Source organism: Lolium perenne, chromosome 6 (genome assembly GCF_019359855.2).
Source record: "Lolium perenne isolate Kyuss_39 chromosome 6, Kyuss_2.0, whole genome shotgun sequence".
NCBI lineage: Eukaryota > Viridiplantae > Streptophyta > Magnoliopsida > Poales > Poaceae > Lolium > Lolium perenne.
Window position 1 is genome coordinate 265227118 of NC_067249.2, and position 24205 is coordinate 265251322.

General features: G+C 45.1%; 4 protein-coding genes across 7 annotated transcripts; 2 read left to right on the forward strand and 2 right to left on the reverse strand.

Moving 5' to 3' along the window:
- Positions 1-98: 98 nt before the first annotated feature.
- On the forward strand, positions 99-12300 carry LOC127305482 (uncharacterized). Of its 2 annotated transcripts, none has more exons than XM_051335897.2 (17): positions 99-633; positions 733-999; positions 1114-1280; positions 1367-1544; positions 1637-1689; positions 1828-1971; positions 2076-2180; positions 2636-2761; positions 2840-3037; positions 3385-3491; positions 3669-3831; positions 4665-4730; positions 4890-4983; positions 5125-5237; positions 11043-11113; positions 11356-11548; positions 11671-12300. In XM_051335897.2, exons 1-17 carry the CDS (start codon positions 252-254, stop codon positions 12052-12054), a joined length of 2811 nt encoding a protein of 936 aa, XP_051191857.1. In that variant the 5' UTR covers positions 99-251; the 3' UTR covers positions 12055-12300. The 2 variants fall into 2 exon arrangements, with proteins under 2 accessions (XP_051191857.1, XP_051191858.1); XM_051335898.1 differs by having other exon boundaries at positions 11368-11548.
- Positions 12301-13040: 740 nt separating this feature from the next.
- LOC127305483 (uncharacterized) lies at positions 13041-14851 on the forward strand. Its single transcript, XM_051335899.2, has 4 exons — positions 13041-13218; positions 14033-14144; positions 14225-14275; positions 14420-14851. Exons 1-4 carry the CDS (start codon positions 13061-13063, stop codon positions 14501-14503), a joined length of 405 nt encoding a protein of 134 aa, XP_051191859.1. The 5' UTR covers positions 13041-13060; the 3' UTR covers positions 14504-14851.
- A 258-nt stretch (positions 14852-15109) lies between these two features.
- On the reverse strand, positions 15110-17228 carry LOC127305485 (uncharacterized). The gene is made up of 6 exons (XM_051335903.2): positions 16814-17228; positions 16528-16707; positions 16098-16179; positions 15905-16012; positions 15615-15773; positions 15110-15505 (listed from the first exon to the last, which is right to left on the reverse strand). Exons 1-6 carry the CDS (start codon positions 17069-17071, stop codon positions 15297-15299), a joined length of 996 nt encoding a protein of 331 aa, XP_051191863.1. The 5' UTR covers positions 17072-17228; the 3' UTR covers positions 15110-15296.
- A 737-nt stretch (positions 17229-17965) lies between these two features.
- On the reverse strand, positions 17966-23155 carry LOC127305484 (CSC1-like protein RXW8). 3 transcript variants are annotated; one of them, XM_051335902.2, is made up of 11 exons: positions 22896-23155; positions 22225-22591; positions 21800-21946; positions 21494-21557; positions 21192-21401; positions 20444-20596; positions 20052-20350; positions 19536-19812; positions 19109-19384; positions 18630-18863; positions 17966-18548 (listed from the first exon to the last, which is right to left on the reverse strand). In XM_051335902.2, exons 2-11 carry the CDS (start codon positions 22503-22505, stop codon positions 18231-18233), a joined length of 2259 nt encoding a protein of 752 aa, XP_051191862.1. In that variant the 5' UTR covers positions 22506-22591; positions 22896-23155; the 3' UTR covers positions 17966-18230. The 3 variants fall into 3 exon arrangements, with proteins under 3 accessions (XP_051191862.1, XP_051191861.1, XP_051191860.1); XM_051335901.2 differs by having other exon boundaries at positions 22854-23155; XM_051335900.2 differs by having other exon boundaries at positions 22225-23155.
- Between the last annotated feature and the right edge of the window lie 1050 nt (positions 23156-24205).

The following is a 24205-nucleotide window of genomic DNA, read 5'->3' on the forward strand; positions in this document are numbered from 1 at the left end:
ACCGAAGTATTGAAACTGTATTTACCGAAAAACCGTATTAACCGAACCGAATTAACCATATTAACCGAACGCGCAGCCGGAGCCCAAGCGGATCGGGCCAGTTCGTTGGCCACGTGGACGATGAGCCGATGACGTGTGCGGTGCGTGACCACTGAATCTCCTCTCGCACACTTTTGCCGCCGCACAAGCCCACCACCGTCACTCCCCCACCCGCGCCGCGCTCTTCCACCGGACTTCCGGCGGCCGATGCGATGCCGGCACTGTTGCGGCCCGCCGTGCTGCCCGTGTGCGCCGTGACTAGCGGCGGCGGCGGGGGCAACGACAAGTGGGCGCCGCGGCAGCAGCGGTCGTGGTGGGGGAGGAGCAAGCAGAGCCTGCCGCACCAGCCGGGCGGGAGAGGAGGCGGCGGGGCCCTGGACCAGGTGCTCGGCGTGCTCCGCCGCGACGGCGAGTTCCTCCAGGCCGCCGCCGCCGGCGGCCAGCTCCGCGACGCCCTCTGGCTCCGCTTCCTCGAGAAGAAGAAGAAGCAGCAGCAGCATCAGAGGGGGAAGCAGCCGAAACCTAAGCCCGTGAACGAGGAGGAGGCGGCGCCGCCGCCGCCTCGACCCGCGGCGTTCCCAGCCTACCCGCCAGGTTAATTCCTCACCGGCGCGCGGCAAGACCACCTCTCAAGTTAAGCTCAAATTGCCCTCTTGCTGACCACATTCCTGATTTCTCCCCATTTTTTCGTAGGTTTGTCTTGCGTGGAGCTGGTGATGGCCGATCTACAAGCCCTCAAGGTGTACGCTGATTCGTCGAAGCAGGAGTTCCTTCTGCGATTCCTCGGAAGCAAGCAGCAGCAGCAGCAGCCTCAATCCGAACGACAATCCGCTAAACCCAAACCCGTTTTCAAGAAACAACTTAAACCCAAACCCAAACCCAAACCCAAACCCGATGAACAGCAGAAACAGCAGCAGGCGCTTCAGGCCCCGGCGTTCCCTCCCCATTCCTACCCACCAGGTTCCTCACTATACACGCAAGATTGGATTTTTATCGCACAAAAAAAAGCAAGATTTGATTTCACTAGCTTCACTGGTCAAAATGCTAACCTTTTCACTCCATGAACTTTGGTAGGGATGTCTTGTATGGAGCTGATGATGGCCGATCTTGATGCCCTTAAGTTGTACGTCAACTACTTCTTGGCCATTCTCACCACTCCTCTGCCCCAGCATTATGACCCCGATCTCCTCGCTCAGTACTTTGTCTCGCGGCCTCATATCCTTGTATTTCGCATGGTTGAAGTAAGTTACAGTGGCCACCATGTTTGCTTTTCCGTAGCTTTACTTGCTTCGGTCGGCTTGATGCGATATGCATATCTACTCTGTAGATACTGTTTGCATTCCTTGTGGGTGCGGTAAAGGTGCAAATGTTCAAAAGAGCCAACCTCGCCACAGATGCTACCCACAGCAGTAGTGTCAGCAACAAGGGTTTCAATGCTTCACAATACATGGTTGGACAGCTTCTCAAGGATACTTTTATTGACCTTGGGCCTACTTTTGTGAAAGGTCTGGTGTTCATGTTTGCTAGCTTTAAGCCTTGGTAGTGCTCATCCGCCACAGATTGCTCCTAATACACCTGTCATATCTTATGTATCCAGTTGGACAATCCCTCTCAACAAGACCTGACATTATAGGCTCGGAGATTTCTGAGGTTAGGTATAATTCTCCAGGATACCACTAAATTTTTACGTTGTATTTCTTCATCTTCTTAACAAACATTTGCTTCGCGGTTAAGTAGTGCCCATATTCTTTCACTGGAAATTAACTGGCCATAGCACCTTGATTTTAGGCACTTGCTGAGTTGCACGAAAGAGTTCCTTCTTTCCCAAGGGAGGATGCAATGGAGATCATTGAGGGAGAATTTGAGCGCCCTGTTTCGCAAGTTTTCAGTTACATTTCGGATGAACCTGTTGCTGCAGCTTCCTTTGGACAAGTAATTTCTTATTCAAGATTTTGCCCGCTGTTTCTAATATGTTAAAAAAATTGTTTGGAATTTCTGATCTATTCTTATTCATTTTGTTGTACCATCTCCATCAGGTTTACCAGGGACGCACGATTGATGGTGCTCTCGTGGCCATAAAGGTCCAGCGGCCTAACCTTCTTCCTTCTGTATTGAGGGACATCTACATTCTACGGCTTGGGGTCTGTACATTTACAGTTGCTAAAACACAAGCTTACCTATAAGTTCTTTGGACTTCGAATGATTTTTGTTGTGCTTTTGGTACCCTAGTCCTTCATCACTATATAACCTGGAGCATCGCTGTAGTTGCTGGTGCTTTTATTCTACCGTTCTTAACTTGCTATGAGTAATTTATTGTTTGCATTGTCAATTCAATGGTAGTCTTCACTTTTTAAGTGACACCAAGCTTTACGGTTTTATCCCTCCAGATATTGTATTGTGAAGTGATAATGTAACTACAACCGGACACAGGAAGCACCACATAAATTGTTTCTTCCTATATTGTGTTTAGCTTCCCTGTTCTTTGAATGTCCTTTTAACACTTTTTAAACTACAATTGCAGAATTTTCTGTTATCATAGTATCATTTGTGCGATGCCTTATTTATTCAGTTGTTTACTTTCTACTATTTGTTGCAGCTTTCTCTTGTGAGAAAAGTTGCAAAGCGAAGAAGTAACATTTCCCTGTATGCTGATGAGTTGGGTAGAGGTTTTGTTGACGAGCTGGACTACAATATTGAAGCTGCTAATGCTACTAAGTTCCTGGTCTTGTCTCCTGCCCATGCTTTGCTAATGAGTGTCTTTTCTAGGTTTAGTTTTAGCTCATGATTTCGACTCTTGCAGGAAACTCACTCCAGATATTCATTTATAGTGGTTCCAAAGATTCTCAAACAACTTACTAGGAAGAGGGTTTTGACTATGGAGTGGGTGGCTGGTGAAAATCCTAGGGAATTGCTTTCTTTGTCTAAAGGAATTTCTGGTAACACTACTGCATTGTCAGAGAAGCAGAAGTTGGAAGCGAAAGGCCGCCTTCTTGACCTGGTATTTAGTTGTTTGTTCATAAGAAATTCATTAGTTATTCATGTCATTTGACACAAGATGAGCGCCATAAACAAGTTTATTACTAATATAGCAGTAATTCTGGGTAGCAAATATATCGAATCGAGATTATGTTCATTGGTAACTTGGTTAGTGCTTCTGTCATTTAGAAGTTGCAGTTTAGGTAGTTCTGTATCACTTTGTGCTTGTCTGAGAATCTACAACTTAAAAAAAAATTGAAGGATATTGTATGGTATAGAGGGTTTACCAACAATTTGCACATTTCAGTGTTCAATTTGAGCATACTGACAAATGAGTTTTAACATTTGGTTATTTTTTCTGGTAATAAGGTCAATAAAGGTGTTGAGGCATCACTAGTGCAGCTCCTTGATACAGGCTTGATGCATGCTGATCCTCATCCTGGGAATTTGCGTTATACACCTGATGGTCGTGTTGGGTAAGTGCCATTTTTATTCCCGGTCCATGCTCTACAAGTAAATGACCTGCAATAATTGGTAGAACAATATATCCATATGGTAGCTAATAGTTTAGTTTGTTCAGTGGAATTATAGTTTAATTGTTATTCTGGTGCACTATTTGTTGAGCTGGGGTAACATCTTTCTAAACATGTCAGGTTTCTTGATTTTGGTTTGCTTTGCGAGATGGAGAGGAAACATAAGCATGCTATGCTTTCGAGCATTGTGCACATAGTAAATGGAGATTGGGCTTCTCTTGTTTACGATTTGACTGAAATGGATGTTGTTCCACCAAGAACTAATCTACGCCGAGTGACAATGGTAATGTGTTGAGCAGAATAATTTTGTGTGTGCTTGTGGGTAATAAATCTCGTTCTTCATGCTCAGTGGCATCATGTATTTTAGCCTTTTAGATTGTTGAAAACTGTCACTTATATGATATGATGGCTGTCTTAAATGGTTGAATACAAGTGAAATAAATTTGGAATGGAAATGGAACAGGTTAATTAGAGCTTGATTGTATCTTGGAATGTATTGACAAAGAGCTAAACGATTTGTTTGGTAGTTAATGCTCTTTGTTGACCGCTTGGATAAACCGCCGGGTCTATTAACTGTTAACAAATATGGATATTGTGATTTTCTTTTGTTTTAGAAATGGTGGATAACTCCTGGCCTCTGCATCAATAGATGCATAAAACCTAAATTTATTAATTATTCAACAAAGCCTGGCAAAAAATCATACATTGATCAACCCGAAGCCACCTTCCTGGTGACAAGCACCACCCAAACCTACCACAGACCCTAAGACAAAGACTGAACAAAGAAAAAGCACATAACTCCTAGACAAAGCTATCGCACGTGTTCTGATGAATGCGAGTCTAACCGAAGTCAAACTCTGGATTTTCATCCCTAACTCCAAGTCAAGCCATCACCTTCAGCAAAGATATGATTTCCACCGGAGAGAGCGCATACTCGTCTTTTGATCAGCCATTGCCATCAACCTTGCCATCCTGCTCCCGATTGACTGTCGCCACATCTTCAAGCTCGACGATGGGGGTGGTCATGTCTTTGGGGCCTTGTGATTTACTGTGCCACTGATTATTTTATTATATTGTAAGTAGTTTTTTCTTACAGTAGTGTCTTTGATTTTTCAGGACTTAGAGGATGCACTGGGTGAGGTAACCTTTCAAGATGGAATTCCAGACATCAAGTTTAGTAGGGTGGGTAGACATCTCTCTGTAGGTTCAATTCCATATAGTGTTGATCTAATGTCTACATGTCTCCATCCATCTATTTTCTATTTTAAATGAGTACATTGCCTAATGTCATTCCTTTCATTTCTCTGATGTGCTTCTTGAACTGCTACAAACATCTTCTAGGTGCTTGGAAGAATTTGGTCTATAGCACTTAAATATCACTTCCGTATGCCACCATATTACACACTTGTCCTGCGGTCACTTGCCTCTTTGGAAGGTTAGCCTGTTCATCTTATGTCAAGATACTGAACTGGTTTGATAAATACGTATTTATCAGTTGCTTACTCCAGATTCTTCTGTTTTGATTGTGATTTGTTTCATCAGAGGCTTATGTATATCCTTCTTGTTTAATTGATAGGACTGGCCATGGCGGGAGATGGAACTTTTAAAACATTTCAGGCAGCATACCCATATGTTGTTAGGAAGCTTTTGTCTGATAATTCACTTGAGACAAGGAAGGTCTTGTATCAGGTGCGCTCCATTTATCTCACTTAATTTCCAGAATAGTCATGCATGATTAAGTTTATATAGCTTATAGCTTCACCTTTCTGATGGCTTCTTTTAGTTACTGAAAGTTAGTCTTTGAAGCACATGACATCTCTTTTATCGAGCAATATAGAGCACCTGCAACAAAATGACTAGCTCTTTTCGAAAAATAAAATGACTAGCTGTCAACTAATAGCATTACTCGGCAATATACTTACATGTTTGCTTATTTTTTTTGCTATTCTAACAGTGTTTAGAGAAAAATCTTATCTCAACTAGTATTGACTTCTGAACAACATGACCCACATTTAAACAGCAGCATTTACTATTGCAGAGGCCTGTTGTCTCTAGCCTTGGGCTCCCCAGTCCCTCTTTAATCTCTTAGCAATATGTATTGCTAATCTAGTTGCTCTAGCATGGATGACGAGGTGGTTCCTCGGCAATGCCCACCATGAGGGGCTTGGGTTTTAGAGAAAGGCGACGACGGAAGTTCCGGGAGCGAGGCGGTACACGACGTACCCAGGTTCACGCCTCCGCGGTGGAGGGTCGCTACGTCCTGCTAGCAATCCACTATATGAATATATGTATACAGGGGGCCGCCATAGGCGGAGTTGTTGGATCTAGTCTAGTTCTAATCTGCGGGTTGCGGTGTCTAGGCGTGTTGCCTCTAAAATTATGTTTCTGATTGTGTGTCTAAAGGGTGCCCCTGCCTGGCTTTATATATCAGCCAAGCTAGGGTTTACAAGAGTCCTAGTAGGATTCATATTGGAGTCTTCTTTCCTTGTAGTCCAAGTTGAGGCGCGTGCAAGTCCAGCTTGTTGAGTCCTCGTGTTGGTCCAGCTTCATAGTTTGCACCGGGTATGGCAATGTCGAATACCCGAAGGGTTATGCCCACGTCAGTAGCCCCCGAGTGTCTGGCCGAAGTGAAGCTTCGGGCAGGGACTCAAGTTGTCTTCGCCGAATGTCTTGATCATCTGTTGAATCTTGTGCTTGACGTTGAGTCGAAGTTGCTTTCTGTCGGGTGCGCGAAGCGCTTCCGATGGGAGTAGCCCCCGAGTCTATGGGCGGGTGCTTGCAGCCACGCATAGACTCAAGTTGTACTACTCGAAGATCTTGATCGTTGATGCTGATGTCTTCAACTTTATTCTTCTTTGTTGGCGAGGTTGCCATATTTTTTATCGGGTGCGCGAAAAGCGCTCCCGATGGGAGTAACCCGAGCACAGTAGATAAATATGAAATAGTTATGTATAGGGTAAAAAATGCTAAGTTAAATACCGTACATATCCTCGAGTTCCGAGAACATGATGCTGATGACTCTGATGATGTCATCGATAGAGGAGTTGATGATTTGGCCCATAGGAGCCGATGATTCAGATGATAGTCCAGAAGAGCCGATGATTGGGATGATGGCCCATAGGAGCCGATGATTGGGATGATAGCCCAGAGGAGCCGATGATTCAGATGATAGCCCAGAAGAGCCGATGATTGGGATGATGGCCTGTAGGAGCCGATGATTCGATGATAGCCCGGAAGAGCCGATGATTGGGATGATGGCCCAGAGGAGCCGATGATTGGGATGATAGCCCAGAGGAGCCGATGATTCAGATGATAGCCCAGAAGAGCCGATGATTGGGATGATGGCCCAGAGGAGCCGATGATTCAGATGATAGCCCAGAAGAGCCGATGATTGGGATGATGGCCCATAGGAGCCGATGATTGGGATGACGGCCCATAGGAGCCGATGATTTTTATTGGGTGCGCGTCCAGCGCTCCCGATGGAAGTAGCCCCCGAGTGTGGGCACTGATGCTTGCAACCGTGAATAAACTCAAGTCAAAATAGGTATTTTGGCTACTTCATCCAAGTGTTTGGATTGTGTAGTCGAGACCTTTTGTTCGGTAGATACATGTATATGTACTTTTACCGTGTTAATGCCGTTGGCAAATTTTTAAGGAGCAAATCTTAATTGCCCGTTAGATGTATGTATACTAGTTGGTCAGCAAATCATTATGAGTGATCAGCTCGTGTTGCAGGTCTTGCTAAACCCGTTGTATGTGCAACTTTGCTTTCAACCGATGCATGTCTTGACCGTGGGCCGTTTTCGTACGTGTTTCATGATCCTTGCTACCTGCGGCACTCTTTGAGGCATCTATAGGAAAGGAAAAGAGCAAGGTCCCGTTGCTTCACGATCCTTGCTATTTGCGGCACTCTTTGAGGCATCTATAGCAAAGGACAAGAGCAAGGTCTTCGTTGATTTTGCATCGTAGCACTCGTAATTTCAGAGGCTTTTTCATTATCCTTGCTATCTGCGGCACTCTTTGAGGCATCTATAGCAAAGGACAAGAGCAAGGTCCTCGAAATAATCTTCAGGGGACCGTGAGCATAGTCAAATCTTCAAGGGACCGTGAGCACAGTCGAATCTTCAAGGGACCGTGAGCACAGTCGAATCTTCAAGGGACCGTGTGTGAGCACAGTCGAATCTTCAAGGGACCGTGAGCACAGTCGAATCTTCAAGGGACCGTGAGCACAGTCGAATCTTCAAGGGACCGTGAGCACAGTCGAATCTTCAAGGGACCGTGAGCACAGTCGAATCTTCAAGGGACTGTGAGCACAGCCAAATCTTCAAGGGACCGTGAGCACAGTCGAATCTTCAAGGGACCGTGTGTGAGCACAGTCGAATCTTCAAGGGACCGTGAGCACAGTCGAATCTTCATGTCTTCTTGAATTCCAATGCTCCCGATGGGAGTAAACGCAATAGTTTGAAAATACTCCAAGAGCTCCCGAGTAATTCCAGCGCTCCAGAGGTAATGATGTAATGGCGCCTCCCCAATCATCGGGTGTGGCGTAAGGAAGAGGAACACTTAGCTCTGCAGGCGCAGTCGAAATAATTGCACGATCCAAGCTAATCCAACCGGCGGGCGCAGCCGAAATAATTGCACCATCCAAGATACTTCATGCGGCAGGCGCAGCCGAAATAATCCCGTGGCCAGAGATAGTCCATGTGGCGGGCGCAGCCGAAATAATCCCGTGGCCAGAGATAGTCCATGCGGCGGGCGTAGTCGAAATAATTCTGTGGCCAGAGATAGTCCATGCGGCGGGCGCCAGGCAAACATGGTCGATGAAGAGGATGCAGTTGGTATGGCCGATCCGCGGCGGGTGAGCATCCGAATATATCGGGTCCGTAATGTCAGATCCGTGACAGGCCAGCCCTCGAATAAGAAGAGTGCGCGATGGCGGGCGCGGTCAGCCGAGCCGGGCAATCGATGGGCGGGCTCCCGAATATATCAATTCCGCGCCGTCGGAGACACGCGACATGCAAGTCCCAGTGCGAGCGCGGTCGTCCGAGCACTTCGTTTCAACCTGATTTTCGCTTGGTCCATTAAGATCATCATATGACGTGGTACTGTAGCTAGTAGTCCATCCTAGCTTTTGTGGACACGTGACTTCTTTCTTTGTTGGATAGGCTAGCTGCTCATTGAGATTGACGATGCGTTGCTCCAATTCCAGCATTTAACCTTGAATCGTGCTATACGTACAAATTGATTTTGTACGATCCATGTATGATAGGGCCGCGCGGCTGCTCGCGCGTGAGGCTGGGCACCTGCGCCTCGTTTGATTCCGCGTCGTATGGAAATTGAACACTACTTGTCGTGAAGTAATTCCGTTTAACTTTTCCTTCCTTGTCTGCAGCTAAGCTTCCGTGATATATCTTCTCGGGTTCCAGCGAACCGGCGCTCCCGATGGGAGTATTAGTCTTCATATCTTCTCGGGTTCCAGCGAACCGGCGCTCCCGATGGGAGTAATAGTCTTCAAATCTTCTCGGGTTCCAGCGAACCGGCGTTCCCGATGGGAGTAATAGTCTTCAAATCTTCTCGGGTTCCAGCGAACCGGCGTTCCCAACCAGCGATCTTCAAAGAGTCTCCAAGTAATTCCAGCACACCGGCGCTCCCGATGGGAGTAATAATTCCAGCACACCGGCGATCCCGATGGGAGTAATAGTGTAAGGAGTCTTCATATTTCTTTGAATTCCAGCGCTTGATAGTTCGAAGATAATCCGTGAGCCCCCAAGTAATTCCAGCACATCGGCGCTCCTGATAATCCACGTGGTGGGCGCAGTCAAAATAATTGCGCCATCCGAGGTAATCCACGCGGCGCCTAGCTGACGTGGCCGATGAAGAGGACGCGGTTGACATAGCCGATCCGCTGGCTGGTGAGCATCCGAATATATCGGGTTCGTAATGTCGGGTCCACGGCAGGCGAGCCCCCGAGTAAGAAGAGTGCGCGATGGCGGGCGCGGTCAGCCGAGCAGGGTAGTCGACGGGCGAGCTCCCGAATATATCAAGTCCGTGATGCAACGAGGCAACCCCGAGCGTGGCGACTGGTCCTTGCTTCTGAAGGCGAATTTGCGATGGAGTTGAATTTTTATTCGGCTGACGGCCGAGCCTCTGACGACTCGTTGGTTGAGTATACTGCTGGCTCAGGAAAAATCCGTCTTGGCATTGTCTTCACCATGTAGCGCTCGTATGTATACTTTCTCTTTAGCTAGCTGATCGATGCATCTTCTTCTTCTTTTTCCTTTGCTAATCCTTGGATGAAATAAGCTGGTCTCTCGTGATCTTGTAATCGATTCTGCTCCAGTATCAGCCGTGTATTAATATCTTCATCCTTTAATCAATTCACTGGAGTCCTTGGGAATTGTTCCAGCTGGTTGGCTGACCCTGGTGTGGCTCGTGGGTTTATTTTTTGCTGCTTTTTGTACATACTGCACGCACGTAATGCTTTGCCGCCGTTGTTCTTTCTTTTCCAAGACCAATCAGTTGACGGGTAAAAGGCTGACAATAAACGCGTGGTAGCAAACACGTAGGCTATCGCTGATGCCCATGACTCTTGATAAGAAAATCGCTCATCTATGATGATTTTTGCTGGAGACGGTCTTGCAATGTGATGCGTAGCAGATCAAGCCAGGGTCTCAGATTTTTTAATGCAAAGCAGCGAGTCGCCGCCCTATCTTTCCATCTCCTGTCTTTTAGCAGATCAGGCGTGCTCTTGAAGGATCGTTCGCGCCTGGTGCGCGAGAGAATCCGCCCAGCCGACGGCTAAGGTGCTTGTTGATGAACTCGATAATCTTCTACTCAGATGATTCTAGAAATCGTTGATGATGGAGGATCCCGCCCGGATGACAAAATCCAATCGTCGCTTTCCCACAGACGGCGCCAATTGACGAGGCGGTTCCTCGGCAATGCCCACCATGAGGGGCTTGGGTTTTAGAGAAAGGCGACGACGGAAGTTCCGGGAGCGAGGCGGTACACGACGTACCCAGGTTCACGCCCCCGCGGTGGAGGGTCGCTACGTCCTGCTAGCAATCCACTATATGAATATATGTATACAGGGGGCCGCCATAGGCGGAGTTGTTGGATCTAGTCTAGTTCTAATCCGCGGGTTGCGGTGTCTAGGCGTGTTGCCTCTAAAATTATGTTTCTGATTGTGTGTCTAAAGGGTGCCCCTGCCTGGCTTTATATATCAGCCAAGCTAGGGTTTACAAGAGTCCTAGTAGGATTCATATTGGAGTCTTCTTTCCTTGTAGTCCAAGTTGAGGCGCGTGCAAGTCCAGCTTGTTGAGTCCTCGTGTTGGTCCAGCTTCATAGTTTGCACCGGGTATGGCAATGTCGAATACCCGAAGGGTTATGCCCACGTCAATGGAAGCAGCTCATAACATCAATATTCCATGGCGCGCACTTCTGCATGACAAAAAGCACTTACCATATTACTGACATCAATCATGTGCAACGCAGGTGATTTTCAACAGGAGGAAGGAGTTCCAGTGGCACAAGATAGCGGTGTTTCTAAAGCTAGCATCGATGAGGTAAATTCATAGTTCTTGTCTTGCCAGCAGAAAATTATCTTCTTCGTTACTCCAGGTCTCGTGTATATACCTCTAGTTCTGCATTTGTATTCTCAGAAAACTAAGCCAACATCATTGTTTTGGGATGGTCTGGAACGTTTATGAGGCTTAGATTTCACTTTTCAACAACTTCGGAATTATATAAATAGCCAATTTTTACTGAATACGTGATATTCCTGCTGACATTATTCTCATATATGAAGGGGCAACTTCAGGCAAAATACTGGGGTTTTGCCTGAGAGGAAGGGTGTGGATGTCTCGAACCTTGCAGAGATCAGTGATGCGTCTTCCCTTGACGGTGCTACACCAGAAAAGGCGCTGCATACTGCACACCTTTGTCTGAAGCTTCTGTTATCAAGAGATAGCATCGTGATAAGGAGACTAATAATGACAGCGGTAAGTACCAATGTACCATTGTTTTTTCAAACACCTGTTAACCTGAATCAGCTAGCTCTGCTGAGCGTAGAGAGCACATGAAACTATACTACCTCTTGAGCTCACTCTGTTTGGTCATGCAGAACACGAAGTCTCTTGCCCAGGACCTGATCTCCAAAGAAGCGACGATCTTCCGGGTCCTCCTCAGTCGGGTTCTTGCCGACGTCGTCTGCCAGTGGATGGTCAAGGTGACTGGGCTGAAACGAGCCAGGAGGTCGACCTCAACCGCGGTGTCGTCGTTGCAGGAGGCCGTGGGAGACCGAAGGCTCAAGGTTATATTCTCAAAGTTTCTCAGGGAGCTAAGGCAGGAGCCTGCCTTGATGGTCAGGGTGGGCTGGAGCATGCTTGTTGTCTCGGCCGTATCCACCGCCATTGGCGCGCACCGGTTCGTTGTCCTCTTGTCGGAAGAATACTTGCCGATGCTGTGGACGTCTACGCCTCTGCCGCCACGGCTAGTCCGGATTTAGAGTTTGTAAGAGAGGATGTGAGCAGCCACTAGGCTGGGTAAAATATACTTGTGTCACGTGCACGCCTGTGTATTAAGTGAAGAAGTGTACATAGATGTTCAACCATCTTTGTGTAGCCAGTTTCTCTATGAATGTTTAGGTGAAACAGTAGGTGAGTGACATTTTCTCCAACATTTTTACGTAGAAAAGGGGAGGAAACACCCAGGCCTCTGCATCGGCCCTACTTATAACTACTTTTCCCATTTATCTCTCTGCTCTCCTGTATATCTCATTTCATAGCTGGTTTATGTGCTTGCGATAAATATTATTTGGATCAGTCTTTTGAAAAGATTACCTGGAGCCAAACTACAAAAATGTGCAAAACCTGTGGGGTATCAAGTATGTGCTCAGTTGGGTTCCTTTGGGTGGGACCATCTCAAATGGTTTAATTCTTACAGTTGCGCTAACACTTATCTGGATTTGTTCCAGATGAATAGGTGATATTTCTTGAGTGTTATATGACTTGAGCATTAGCAGCCTTGATCTGTCGGCCCAGTTTTTCAGGGGTACTCGTAGGGTGTCGGTTCAGTTTTCCGAAGGTACTCACGGAGTTTTCAGGCTTGGTACAGTGTTTCTAAAAAAGAAACATGCCAAAGCTGACTGAAAGGCTACTCTCTCTGATCATTTGAATTAAAACCACAACACTTATTGTAAATCGGAGTAAGTAGATCTCAGTGAAGTTTGATTTATTCTAAAACCTTCTTCTCTATCAGTGGAAATGGCAAATCCTTTGCCTTATTTTTTTTTAGTTTGATTTCGCCTGTAGACGAATGAAATTGTAATACGATGCGCCTGGGCCCTGGGTCGAAATGCATGGGCCGATTGGACTCGAAGTGTGAAGGGGCTGAAATGGGTGAGTATTCGGGCTGAGAAGGGGCCCGCGCGCGCGAGGAACAAGGAAGTTGTCTGAAGAGTGAAGAGAGAAGCGAGACGAACAGGGCAGCAAACGGGAAGGAGGAAGACGACGATGGTGGGGGGCCGAGGGGGAGGGCGGAGGCAGGAGCGGCAGGCGCTGATGGCGGCGTTCGCGGTGGCGCTGCTCATGGGCACCGCCGTCTACTTCCGCATCTGGGCGCGCCAGTCCGACGACCCCTCCTTCACCGCCGACGACCGCGAGGAGCTCCGGTTCGCGCCCGCCCCTTTCCCCCCTCCCTCCCTCCCTCCCTTTCCCGATCCCTCCTCGGTAGTCTCCGGACAGCCTGCGCGACGGGTGGATCACGGGTAGGATAAGAGGAAACCCTCGGATTCCGGATTCGGGGCACCCTCCAGTTCCTGTAGAGCCGTTTCCGACGAGCAAATCTCGGTGGCCCTTCGATTTCTGTCCTGCCATTCCATCTGCGTCTAGGAGGAATTCATGGATCGGTCAGGACTTGCGTGGCAGTCGTGTGAAAGGAACTGCATCCTCATCCTCCACAGTAGCGATGGGATCACATCTTCTACCATTCCATATGCACAAATGGAGATCCTAGATTTTTTTTTCTTCAAAATGGGGAATTACCCCTGCCACCACCATGGCCGACTCCCTGGCACAAATGGAGAGCCTAGATGTGCACTTGTTTCCACTTTTCTAACCACCCGCAGCCAGTCTAGATGCTCTGAGAATGAACTAATTGACCAGGGGCTCAAGGGAGTTTGATAGAATATAAACCTTATTTCCTTGTTTGTTTGTTTGTTTGCGCCGAAAATGCGTGTTCACCGTCGTCGCCCTGAACTCTGAACTGCATGCTTGTTAACAAGATTTTGAGTGCAGTATGTTAAGCTATGGTCCGGTTCATGTAGAGCATCGCTGTTTTTTCCCATAGCGCTTGTTTGCTTATGGTGAAATTTATGCCAGGCCTATCCAGCTTCATTCATGTCTGCCCGTGCCCATACTATTTTGTTTCAGCAAAGGCATGCTAAGCAGCCTAGTGACATTTCTTCGCTGGCCTGATCTTTGCAGGAGGCAGTTCGAGCATGCTAACCTAGAGGCGATGGATGAATCCGCTGAGTGGAGGATGAAATATGACACCGAGTTTGGGAGAAACAGGCAGCTGGAAGATGAACTCTTAAAGGTCTGTTTCAATTTCAGCATGCACTTCTTATGCCCCATCGATTTGCGCCTGCATGTTCATGGGGGAATCTATGTTTGCAGGCTAAGACCACACTAACTGCTTCAGCCAAGAGATTAGAATCGTTGCAAAAGGTAATTTCTGTGACTTTTATCATTGTAGCAATGCTAGCCTTAGTCGTGTTTGTCTTATATCATCTGACTTCATGCTTCCTCTTCATTTATTTTCACTCACCTATGTTTTACATGCCTTGCTTATGCTTATTTCAACCGCTGCAGGATAATGAGATGTTGAAGAGGCAGATTGAATCCATGAAACTGCAGTGCAATTGCACTGTTCCGGCCAAGATTGCTCAGGAATGAGGACACTTTTTTTTTTGGCAGAATAGCACTAATTTTCCTTTCTGTTTGGGAGAGGACAGGTAGAATGAAGAACTATGTAATAGTAGAAATGGTGACTACTAAAAAAACTTAGTTTGCAAATTTCAATTGTCAACGAGCTACACATTTACACGATCTTCGAAGCGGTCACTCATGATGAGTTGCAATGTATACTACTGGTTGGCTAAGTTAATAGTAAGTAATGCAGTTTTTGTTCTGCTGGATTTGTAAAGTTTGCTTGGCAGCTATACATATGCACTGTAGTAATGGTCATATCCAATTCCTTTGGTGTATGTTCTAAAAAATGAAAATCCTTTTGGTTTAAGCTTTCGTTTCTTTCCTTTTTCTGTTTAACTTTCTTTTCTTGTTAAACCTGCAAATCCACCATAATACAGAGGATGCATATTATGATATGTTAAAGTTTACTGGTGACATGCTGATGCTGGGCTGGGTAACCCCAATTTAACCAACTCAGATGCCAGGATTAATCATAGTGAACAAAACAACGCATCATCGTTCTCATCACTTGGTGCTAATCTTGCTCAGTAGGATCTGATCCAAAAAAGCATCATCATCAAGAACACTGTCCTCAACCAAAGCTATATTTCCAGTCCAAATCTCACGACTTGCAAGTTCTGATCTTTTTATTGTAACCAATGATTTTCAAGATATATCTCCACTTTCATCAGCATCAAGAATCAAGTTACAACATAGAAGCCATGTCGATGCATAGTTACATGCTCACAACGGCCCCTAGTGCACACATGATACACCATTACCAATCATGGACCGGAATCAGTAGTATTTTGCCTATGTGTGTGCTTGATTCCATCAGCTTGTGAGCTTCAACTGCTTCAGATAGAGGCAACGTCTTGTAAATCACCGGCTTCACCTTGCCTGACACAACGGCTGGCCATACATTTTTCTCCACCTCGCTGATAATCTGAGCTTTATTAGCAAGGCTTCTGCTCCGCAGTCCAGCAACTGCAAATTGCAATTCAGTCAAGTGCTAACATTAGCAATGGCATAAAGCAAACAAAAAACATATACACAAGAATGTAATAAAAAAGACTGCCTTCTATATCAGTGCAACCTTGTATGGTCAATCTTCGGGCAAGCATAGGCTGCAAATTCACTTCAGTTACAGTGCCGCCCATGAAACCAATAACGAAAAGTCTACCATCAACTGCTAAGCTGTTGAGGTTGCGCTGGAGATAAGATCCGCCCATGTTGTCCAGGATGACATCAACACCTTGTAGAGGCGTTCACATATTACAGTTAGTAAGTATGTAAACTGACAAGTATAAGTTGCTGAAGCAAAACACGTCCTTTGTATTCAGGTATCAACCATTACAAAAGGGCAAAAGGGAGGCAGGATAATACCCTTTCCATTGGTTTCTTCTTTGATACATTGTACAAAATCTTCGATTTTGTAGTTTATGCATACATCGGCACCCAAAGCCTTGCAAGCATCAAGTTTTTCTTCGCTTCCTAATCGCGAAATAAGCATAACAGAGTTACTTGTGCACTAACAGAAGCATCCTACCATATATGCTGTCTATTCGAACTAACAAACCTGCGGTAACGAAAACCTTATTTCCGAGGTACTTTGCAATCTGTATGGCAAATGTACCGATTCCGCTGGATCCACCGTGGATCTGCATACATTACAGATACCTCACCAGGAGTAAATATAGAGTCTGAAATTGACTTCCAATCCAATGCTTTTAAGTTTTAGCACCAACCCTGCCACCTGTTTTTGCATATAAGTAACTACTACTAGATTACTCTGTATTTCATACTCCATTCGAGTAAGCATCTTTTGCTTGGCTATTTTTCAGCTAGTGGAGTCATGTTAATTTGTTGTGGCAGAAGATGTCTGACTCAATGCTCGGCTCCTATGGATAATCCCATTTGAGGGAAGAAGCAAGTCCAGTATTTTTTTTTTTTTTTTTGCAAATTGCAATCATTCCATGAAGAAAATATGAACAAGAAAGATTTCTTACAAGGAATGATTCGCCAGGGGAGAGGTGGCTGGTCATGAATACAGTCGACCAGACAGTGCAGGCCACCTCGGCCAAGCCGGCCGCATCGGTCAGCGACACGCCCTCCGGCACCGGGAGCAGCAGCCCGGCCGGCACCACCACCTTCTCCGCATACCCGCCGCCGTTAAGCAGCGCGCACACCTGCAAGTCAACTTCAAAACTTAAGCGCCAGAGGAGCAGCAGCGGCGGCAACCACCACCATCGGCCAGGGAAGGAAGGAAGTGGTGAACTAACTAGACCAAATTACCTGGTCGCCGACGGCCCAGCGCGGGGGCACGTTGGGCCCGAGCGCGAGGATGGTGCCGGAGCACTCGACCCCCGGGTAGGGGGAGGCGCCGGGCGGCAGCGTGTACCCGCCCTGCCGCTGGACCGTGTCGGTGCGGTTGACGCCCGCGGCGGCCACCTCAAGGAGCACCTCGCCTTCCCCCGGCGCCATGAGGTCGTCCACCTCGCGCTCCTCCAGCACCTCCGCGCCCCCGGGCCTCGCGATCGCCACCGCTCTCATCGTGGTCGCTCTCGCTGCTCGTTGGGGTCCGCTTGCTCAGCTTGATCCCCCATGAGGTCGACTATTTGCACTTGACCGCAAAAGATAGCCGCCGGCCGTAGGTGCGTGGTCCGGTGGTCCCTGCTGCCCGGCGGCTAGGTGCGTGGTGACTGCTGCCCGGCGGCCGGTAGACAGATTAACAAAGGGATTTGCTAGTTGCTACTTACATTTTGTCAGTTGCAAATATAGATGCAACTATGAAAAATTATCATCGACAAATAGAGATTTGATTATATCATCGACAAAGACGTTAGGGAAATAGTCTCACCCATTAACTAGATTATGCTGAATTACTTTTGGTTTTGGGCGTCTTTAATCAGTGAAATTTTTGTTGTTAAAATCATTTATACATCTATAACAAGTGCAAGCCTACTGATTACTCCACCATACAATCTTAACAATGTTCCATCCGACGCAGTTGGAGCGGACAACCTTCTTCGTCTAGTGATGCCGGCAGCTGGGACGATCACCGATGATCGAGGTGCTTGGCAGGAGCGATGTTCGTTTGATTGAAGAATATTCCGCTTTTAATGAGACATCAAAGTGTTAAACCTGAGATTTAAACTCTTGTGCTCTAAAAAATAAAATAAAGACAATTTCTACAACATTAAGGCAACAAAAGAACAGACATGTGCACTGATTGCAGCACAAACACATTTTTTCCATTGCGATAAATAGTAAAAAAAGGAACTAGTCGAATACCCTCTGAAATCAGAGGTGCAAAGATTTATCTGATGGTAACATTAAGATAATCCAGCTGCATTTATTTCATGACAATATTAAGATAGTGACTGTACAGTTTTATGGGAAATATGCGTCCCAGGTTCCCAACAGCTACAGATATTGCCCCAATGCTAAATGTCAAGAAGCTGCCATCAAATTAAAAAATGATGCCATATGCTTCTTGAAATATGTGGATTAAGTTTATTCAACAAAGGTGCACACACCCTGGATAGAGCCAGGCATGAAAACGGAACTTTTGCTGCAAGTTTACACGTATTTACTTAGCTATTTTCCTATCTAAATCCAATTCCTCTATACTCATATGTGCGACTTACATTTACACGAGCCAACACAGTGGAGGATTTAGCAGCCAGTCAGTCAGTTACCCAATGCTGCATCACGATAGACCTCTCTTCTGCAATCTAATAAGGAAAGTGATGGACCTGATGGCGTTCTGCAGACGGTTAACGGGGAGCCCCTTCAGTGTTGGGTGAGACAGATCCTTTCTGGGCTGCCGTTCCTCGCAGGTTTCTTTGCTGTTCGACTCACCTGAGCTACAACGTTCTTCGTCGTCCTTGTCATTCCCAGCAATCCGGATTTTCTCCAGCTGCATTTCTTCGGTGTCAGGGAACTGGCAATACGCGGTATGGAGTTGGTGGTGAATGTGTTCCATTTTTCCTGACTGTTCATCTTCCCTGTCCATGTCGACAAGATCCTGCACGGTTGGAACACAACTTTCAATAAAACAGGCCTAGCTTCATATATCACTGTAGGCTACAGTGGAAGTAATACGAACCTGTGCTGGAAAAGTTTTGAATAGCGGGAGGAGTCGTTTTCTGCAGTACTGATTGAATAAAAGGGTAAGGATGATAAGGGGTATGGTAAAGCCTGCAGCTACCGGTGACACTTTGAGGCCAAATACGCCGAGGCAGATGATCTGGGTGAGCACAAGAGAGAATATCACCGTGTTGTGAGCGATTGGCCAGTACAAACCACCTGTGTCATACCTCGTGCGGTATACATTCAGCAGCTGAAAACATATAAGATCATTAGCATGTGGGACCAGTAGGGTTCAAGCCTAGCAAATAAGTATGAGATCTTATTTTATCATTTATTAGTTGACAAGAAATGTACTGCATTTTTTCCTATTTATATTTGTGCATAACAATGTAAGCTACTACACAATATTCACCTGGAGATTGCAACATAATTGTTCTGAAAAGGCAAACATTTTTTGTTGCTTGGTAGAATATAGCACCATCTCTTGTTTCTCACCTGATTGCGGTATACGACATAACCAAGGAAGAAGTACACTAGCAGGAAAGGTAAGATCAAAGGTGCCAGTACAGAGCATGTGAAGCCCAATAGCCCAAACAGCAGAACTTTTGGTACTTCTGTGTGATAGGGAAATGAGGGCACGAAATCTGTATCTTCTTTAATTCTAAGAATATATTTACTTATGAAGTTCCATATCAGAGCAAAGAGTTGCATAAGTTCGGATGATAAACTGGCCCACCCTGAAGTCAGAACATAGGTGATGAGGAAGGTAGCCTGAAATAAGAACAGATTTACAGCCAAGTGTTACGAGCAATTTTCGGAAAGCACAAATATATCCTTTGTGAATTTAAAACTACTGATATTTCCAAAAGCAAAATGGAATTTCTGCAGTATGAAGACAGGATAGGATTTAGACTTGGTTTACCTGCCCAGGTATAACCCTAGCTAGCTGTAAAGGGATTTCCTTCGGGCTTGAAAAAAAATTCAGTTGTTTTAAGACCGTGCCAGATACTAGATTAACAAAGAAGAGATTCCAAATCATAAAGTACAGCACTTTGCAGCAAGCACTCCTCTTCCTTTCACTGTGAGACGTAGGCCCCTCCAATGTAGAAAATAGCATCATTATTGGCGCAACGCTGTACAGAAATATTTGCAGGATGACACTCGGAAGGTATCCAGTTACTAGCTGGATCATGTATGGCCTGAAGATGAAAGATGAGTCAATAGAAGCCAGCTATAAATGGACAAAAGGAATTATGTCTACGCTGAATGCTGGCTCAAGAATCTCAAAACACAAGATACACCAAACTAGAATGTGTTAATAAGTCCAAATATCAACGATTTTGCATGTTGTTTCAAATTTAAATTCTGTTGGGAGTGTGAGTTAGTGTAGTAGTACTCTGGTAGAATCTAGAGTATTCTAAGGAATGTTGGTACTTACTTCGTTAATAACCCATTAAGAAAAGGAAGCTTCTGCTGCAACTGCTCTAGCTCAGATAGACCTTGTATAAATGCCACCGGTATCAGAAATAACAACATAAAAACAATAGAACCTAGAAGAGTAGCTATTTGTCGAATCCAAAGCTGATTATAAGGAAGCCAAATCTTTGACCAATACACATCATTTGGTTCTGGAGCTAGATCAGTAACCCACTTCGTAGGGTTCGATGTCTGAAGTACATCTGATGCAACAAGTGCTCCGTAACGAGTTTTGAAAAATACAAAAGCTACTGCACATTCCTGTATATAACTCCACAATTAAAATTTCTGCTTTACACCGACTTATCGATGAATTTAATAAAATAACTAATGTCTGCAAAATGCAAAGCAAACCTCATTATCTGTGTTGTTATCTGTGTTCGAGATAGAATCGTTCAGGTCATCTTCCCCTCTGTTCTCTACTACTTCGTCATTGGGCAACACGATATGATCTACCATGGTGACTGTGAAATCTTCCAACTTTCTACATGCTTTCTTTGCACTAGTCTGCAACACATGAAACAGTTTTATTCCAAAAGCAGAAAGCAAAATACTAAGATGCAGATAAAGGGTACAAATCCAAATCAAGTGATTTCAGATCAATTGACTATTCCATGAAAAACAAAAATTATATCATATTGTAATTTGTAAAGAATATTGCGATATCAAAATACCTTTGCAGATTAGGAGTATAAATCTTCCAACTTAAATAATTTGAGATCAATTTACTACTTCATGCAAAAGACAAGAAACATCATATCGAAAGGATATAGTACCATAAGAGGTGAGATTCCATGCATATACCAATCTCAAAGCAATCACAAAGCCACGAATGGTGCATTCATGCACGCTAGATAACATGCACGGTACAAGAGCCTTTCTGGTCTCTCATATGCCAAGAACAACAAAAATATGCCTAGGGCTAACAATATTAAATCAGAACAATACTTTTTTTCCGAAAAGGGGAGTAGAACCCCGGCCTATGCCTCAATTGAGGTACACAACCATCTTATTACGAAGTTCATCATTCTATCTTAGCAATTGCATTCCCCCTCACCTTTGCCCTTCAGACAAATAGAAATGTTGTATTATAATAGCTTACCATTATCTTCTGAACTTTTCCAGCTTTGTATACAACTTGATGGAATAGGTAACTTGATGCATGATACTTGGTAAAGAAATCATCAACATCACTACTGCATGATTCTTTCGTTGTCTTTGGTATTCCACGAACAAGCACAGTGAATTGTCCTAGACTGGGTGTTTCACGTTTAAGGTGAATGAGCCTTAACTTAGCAATGTGCTTGAACTCCTATAATATCGGGTAGAGAAACAACATTATATTAGATTTGTTCCTCAACATGAGGATATGGAATATTCATACTTTATAAGAGCAAAACTTACAAGATATAGGAGAAGGCAAGCTACTCCAGATATTATGTAGAGGACTATACAATGGACCCAAAGCCTGCAATGCAGCCAGCACATAAAATAAATTAAGGAGTATGTATATTGCGCTAGCATGCATGCTTTTTCCTCATGTTTTGAGGAGTGGAGACATACACGGAACTAATCAAGTCTAGTTAGAGGCAAAAGAAGATAAGACTATAGATACCCAATAATCAACGCAACAAACCACAAACAAACATCCAATTTCAGCCATTGGCACTAGCGCTGTATGAAAATCTTAAAACAAATTGCTCGGCTCACCATCTTGATCGCACTTGCACATTCCCAATGGTGAAGATATCCAATTGTTCTGAATGAATCTGAAGATGATGTATATTTTGTCCAAAATAATTCAGTGGAAGAATTATAGAAATACACAGAATGGCAGCTAGGGAAAAGATGCGTATGCTGCAGAATAAACAAATGTATCAGTGTGTAAATTTGGAGCCTAAGGTTAAACTGGTAGAATAAAGAGTCTAACAGAAAAATAAACTTGATCTACTATTCTGCATAGCAGCATTAGGATAAGTTCTAATTTAAAGGTAGCTGCTAATTTCGCAAAAAAAAAGGGGTAGCTGCTAGACCTACAAGTTCTCGTCTCCTACTTGATTTAGGTCAATGCTAACAAGGTCATCAATCAGATATGGGTGTCTTCTAACCAGCAATAATGATACAAAGTGGTGTACCTGAATACAAGCATTCGATTGAAAACAACAGCATCCAACCCAGCAGCTGCCAAGAGCTCTTCCTCGGTACACTGCAGGGCTTTCACGATCCAGCCAGCAGACGGAACAAACCTCTCCAAGATAAAAGCCTCTCGGAGCAGACTATGCTCCTCAGCAATCCTCCGGCCGAAGTATACCCTGATATTAGCCGGCTGCTTTCTGAGGATAGAATAGAGCGACAGAAAGAGCACGCAAAGTCCAATATTGATGCCTGCAGAGGTCAGAAGCGCGCTGATCTTCATGGCTTCCTACCGAGCCAGTGACGCACAACACAGGGTACGTCATCTAAATACGCACAGAAGCATGATCCTTGATACCCTCTTAAAACCTGCAGGTATAGGGAGTGGAAATTAAATACTGCACATTTAGCCCAGCTACAGACTGAATTCTAGATTGCGCGATGGCCTCAATGCGATCATTTCAGCAGGGAGAAGTAGCCCTGATTCGATCGAGGTACTGTATAGTGGATAAATGTAATCATTTTAGCAGGGAGAAGTAATAAATAAACCTATAGGAAACCAAGCAAATCGAAGCAGGGAGAACGCAGGCTAAATTTCACCGGAGAATCAAGCTTTAATCGGGCGACGAACCTCCTTTCACGACGAAGAGAAAGAGACGGCGAAATCCATTACCTCCCTTCACGCCGGCCAAATCATGCAACCGCCGGCACGCCCGATGCGAGCAGCGTAATCGGAATACCTTGACAAGCGCGGCGGCAATGGGCGAGGGAGACTCGAGCACGATGGACCAAAGTCGCCGGAGAGCGAAATTATGGATGGAGTCGAGGTTTTTGGTCTCTCTTTCCCCGGAGTCTCTTTGTTCGTGGATGGAGGAGGACGTGCTTCAGGCTTTGTCTGGGACGGTAGCAGGTCGCCACGTGGCCCGGACCGTAACTGGATCCGTGTTTGCCGGCGAGTATTTTAAGCGTACAGGCTCGCCGTGTTGTCGACTGGTGAGTATAATACGGAGTATAACTAATCACTAGGTCATCTTTGCTTTGCTTTGCTTTATTATTAAGATGGTGCAAATTCGATCCAAGCCTTACTGATTCCAGGAGACCACGCCAGCACCGGAAGGATTGATTCATCTCGACATGACGTTTCACCAAGGACGGGCCGGGTACGTGATGTCGGCCTCTGTTTTTAGCACTAGCAAATGTAGAGCGCAGCTGGACGCCTGACGCGCCCGCCAATACAATATTCAAAAATTTCGGTGAAAATCAGTATATATGTGATCGGTCATGATGCTTACTTAGATGGTGTTCTTCTCTGTGATCTCCATCCTAAGAGGGATCTTACTTTTCAACCTTCCATGATTCCATTAGTTAAGAAAATAGAGGCATAGTGTATGTATTTAATTTCTTAATTATGTCTCTAAATGCTAGTGCTGGATCTAATACTCTCATAGAACCTCGTTTACCATACTGTTTCACTGCACAATCAAACTCGCATGATCTTGTTTAGTTTTAGTCTTAGTTTATTTTACTCTTGCTTAGTTTTTTTAACTTTCAATTACTTTAAAGTCTATCAAGTATTTCACCTCTAGTAACTTATAAACTAGGCTATTTTCATTCAATGATTTGGGTGCTAACATGGTACGCTTGACAACGCAGTTGAGGAGTTGTGTAGTTTTCATCCTGCAAATCTTCCATGGAACAAACTTTATAATAAATATTTATTGTACAAGTACTGCAATAACCCTATTGTTGGTGCAGGAACCAAATCATCATCAGGCACAACCAATTAAGACAAGACCTTAGATTTTCACTCTGCAAGTTGAGACTCGTGAATTTCTTGTGTGTCATCGCCCCTACTTGTCGATGCCACTACTCCAAGTTACGGATCACCAAGCCAAAACCTCATTGCCACTAGGACTCTAACCACCATTACTATTCCCCATATCCCGGCTTTCATGCCTTTCTTCTGTCACTCAATTCACCATG

Bases quoted from the DNA above. Each gene is read 5' to 3' on its own strand.
- LOC127305482 (XM_051335897.2), top strand. From the start codon at position 252: ATGCCGGCACTGTTGCGGCCCGCCGTGCTGCCCGTGTGCGCCGTGACT. The intron at 3,492-3,668 runs GTAAGTGCCATT...TAAACATGTCAG, and splicing joins ACACCTGATGGTCGTGTTGG to GTTTCTTGATTTTGGTTTGC. The intron at 5,238-11,042 runs GTGCGCTCCATT...TGTGCAACGCAG, and splicing joins CAAGGAAGGTCTTGTATCAG to GTGATTTTCAACAGGAGGAA.
- LOC127305483 (XM_051335899.2), top strand. From the start codon at position 13,061: ATGGTGGGGGGCCGAGGGGGAGGGCGGAGGCAGGAGCGGCAGGCGCTG. The intron at 14,145-14,224 runs GTCTGTTTCAAT...CTATGTTTGCAG, and splicing joins TGGAAGATGAACTCTTAAAG to GCTAAGACCACACTAACTGC. The intron at 14,276-14,419 runs GTAATTTCTGTG...CAACCGCTGCAG, and splicing joins GATTAGAATCGTTGCAAAAG to GATAATGAGATGTTGAAGAG.
- LOC127305485 (XM_051335903.2), bottom strand. From the start codon at position 17,071: ATGAGAGCGGTGGCGATCGCGAGGCCCGGGGGCGCGGAGGTGCTGGAG. The intron at 15,774-15,904 runs GTATTATCCTGC...CGCCTCTACAAG, and splicing joins AGAAGAAACCAATGGAAAGG to GTGTTGATGTCATCCTGGAC. The intron at 15,506-15,614 runs GTTGCACTGATA...TGCAATTTGCAG, and splicing joins CCGAAGATTGACCATACAAG to TTGCTGGACTGCGGAGCAGA.
- LOC127305484 (XM_051335902.2), bottom strand. From the start codon at position 22,505: ATGAAGATCAGCGCGCTTCTGACCTCTGCAGGCATCAATATTGGACTT. The intron at 20,597-21,191 runs GTAAGCTATTAT...CATGTGTTGCAG, and splicing joins GAAAAGTTCAGAAGATAATG to ACTAGTGCAAAGAAAGCATG. The intron at 18,549-18,629 runs GTTCGTATTACT...CCAACCGTGCAG, and splicing joins TCAAAACTTTTCCAGCACAG to GATCTTGTCGACATGGACAG.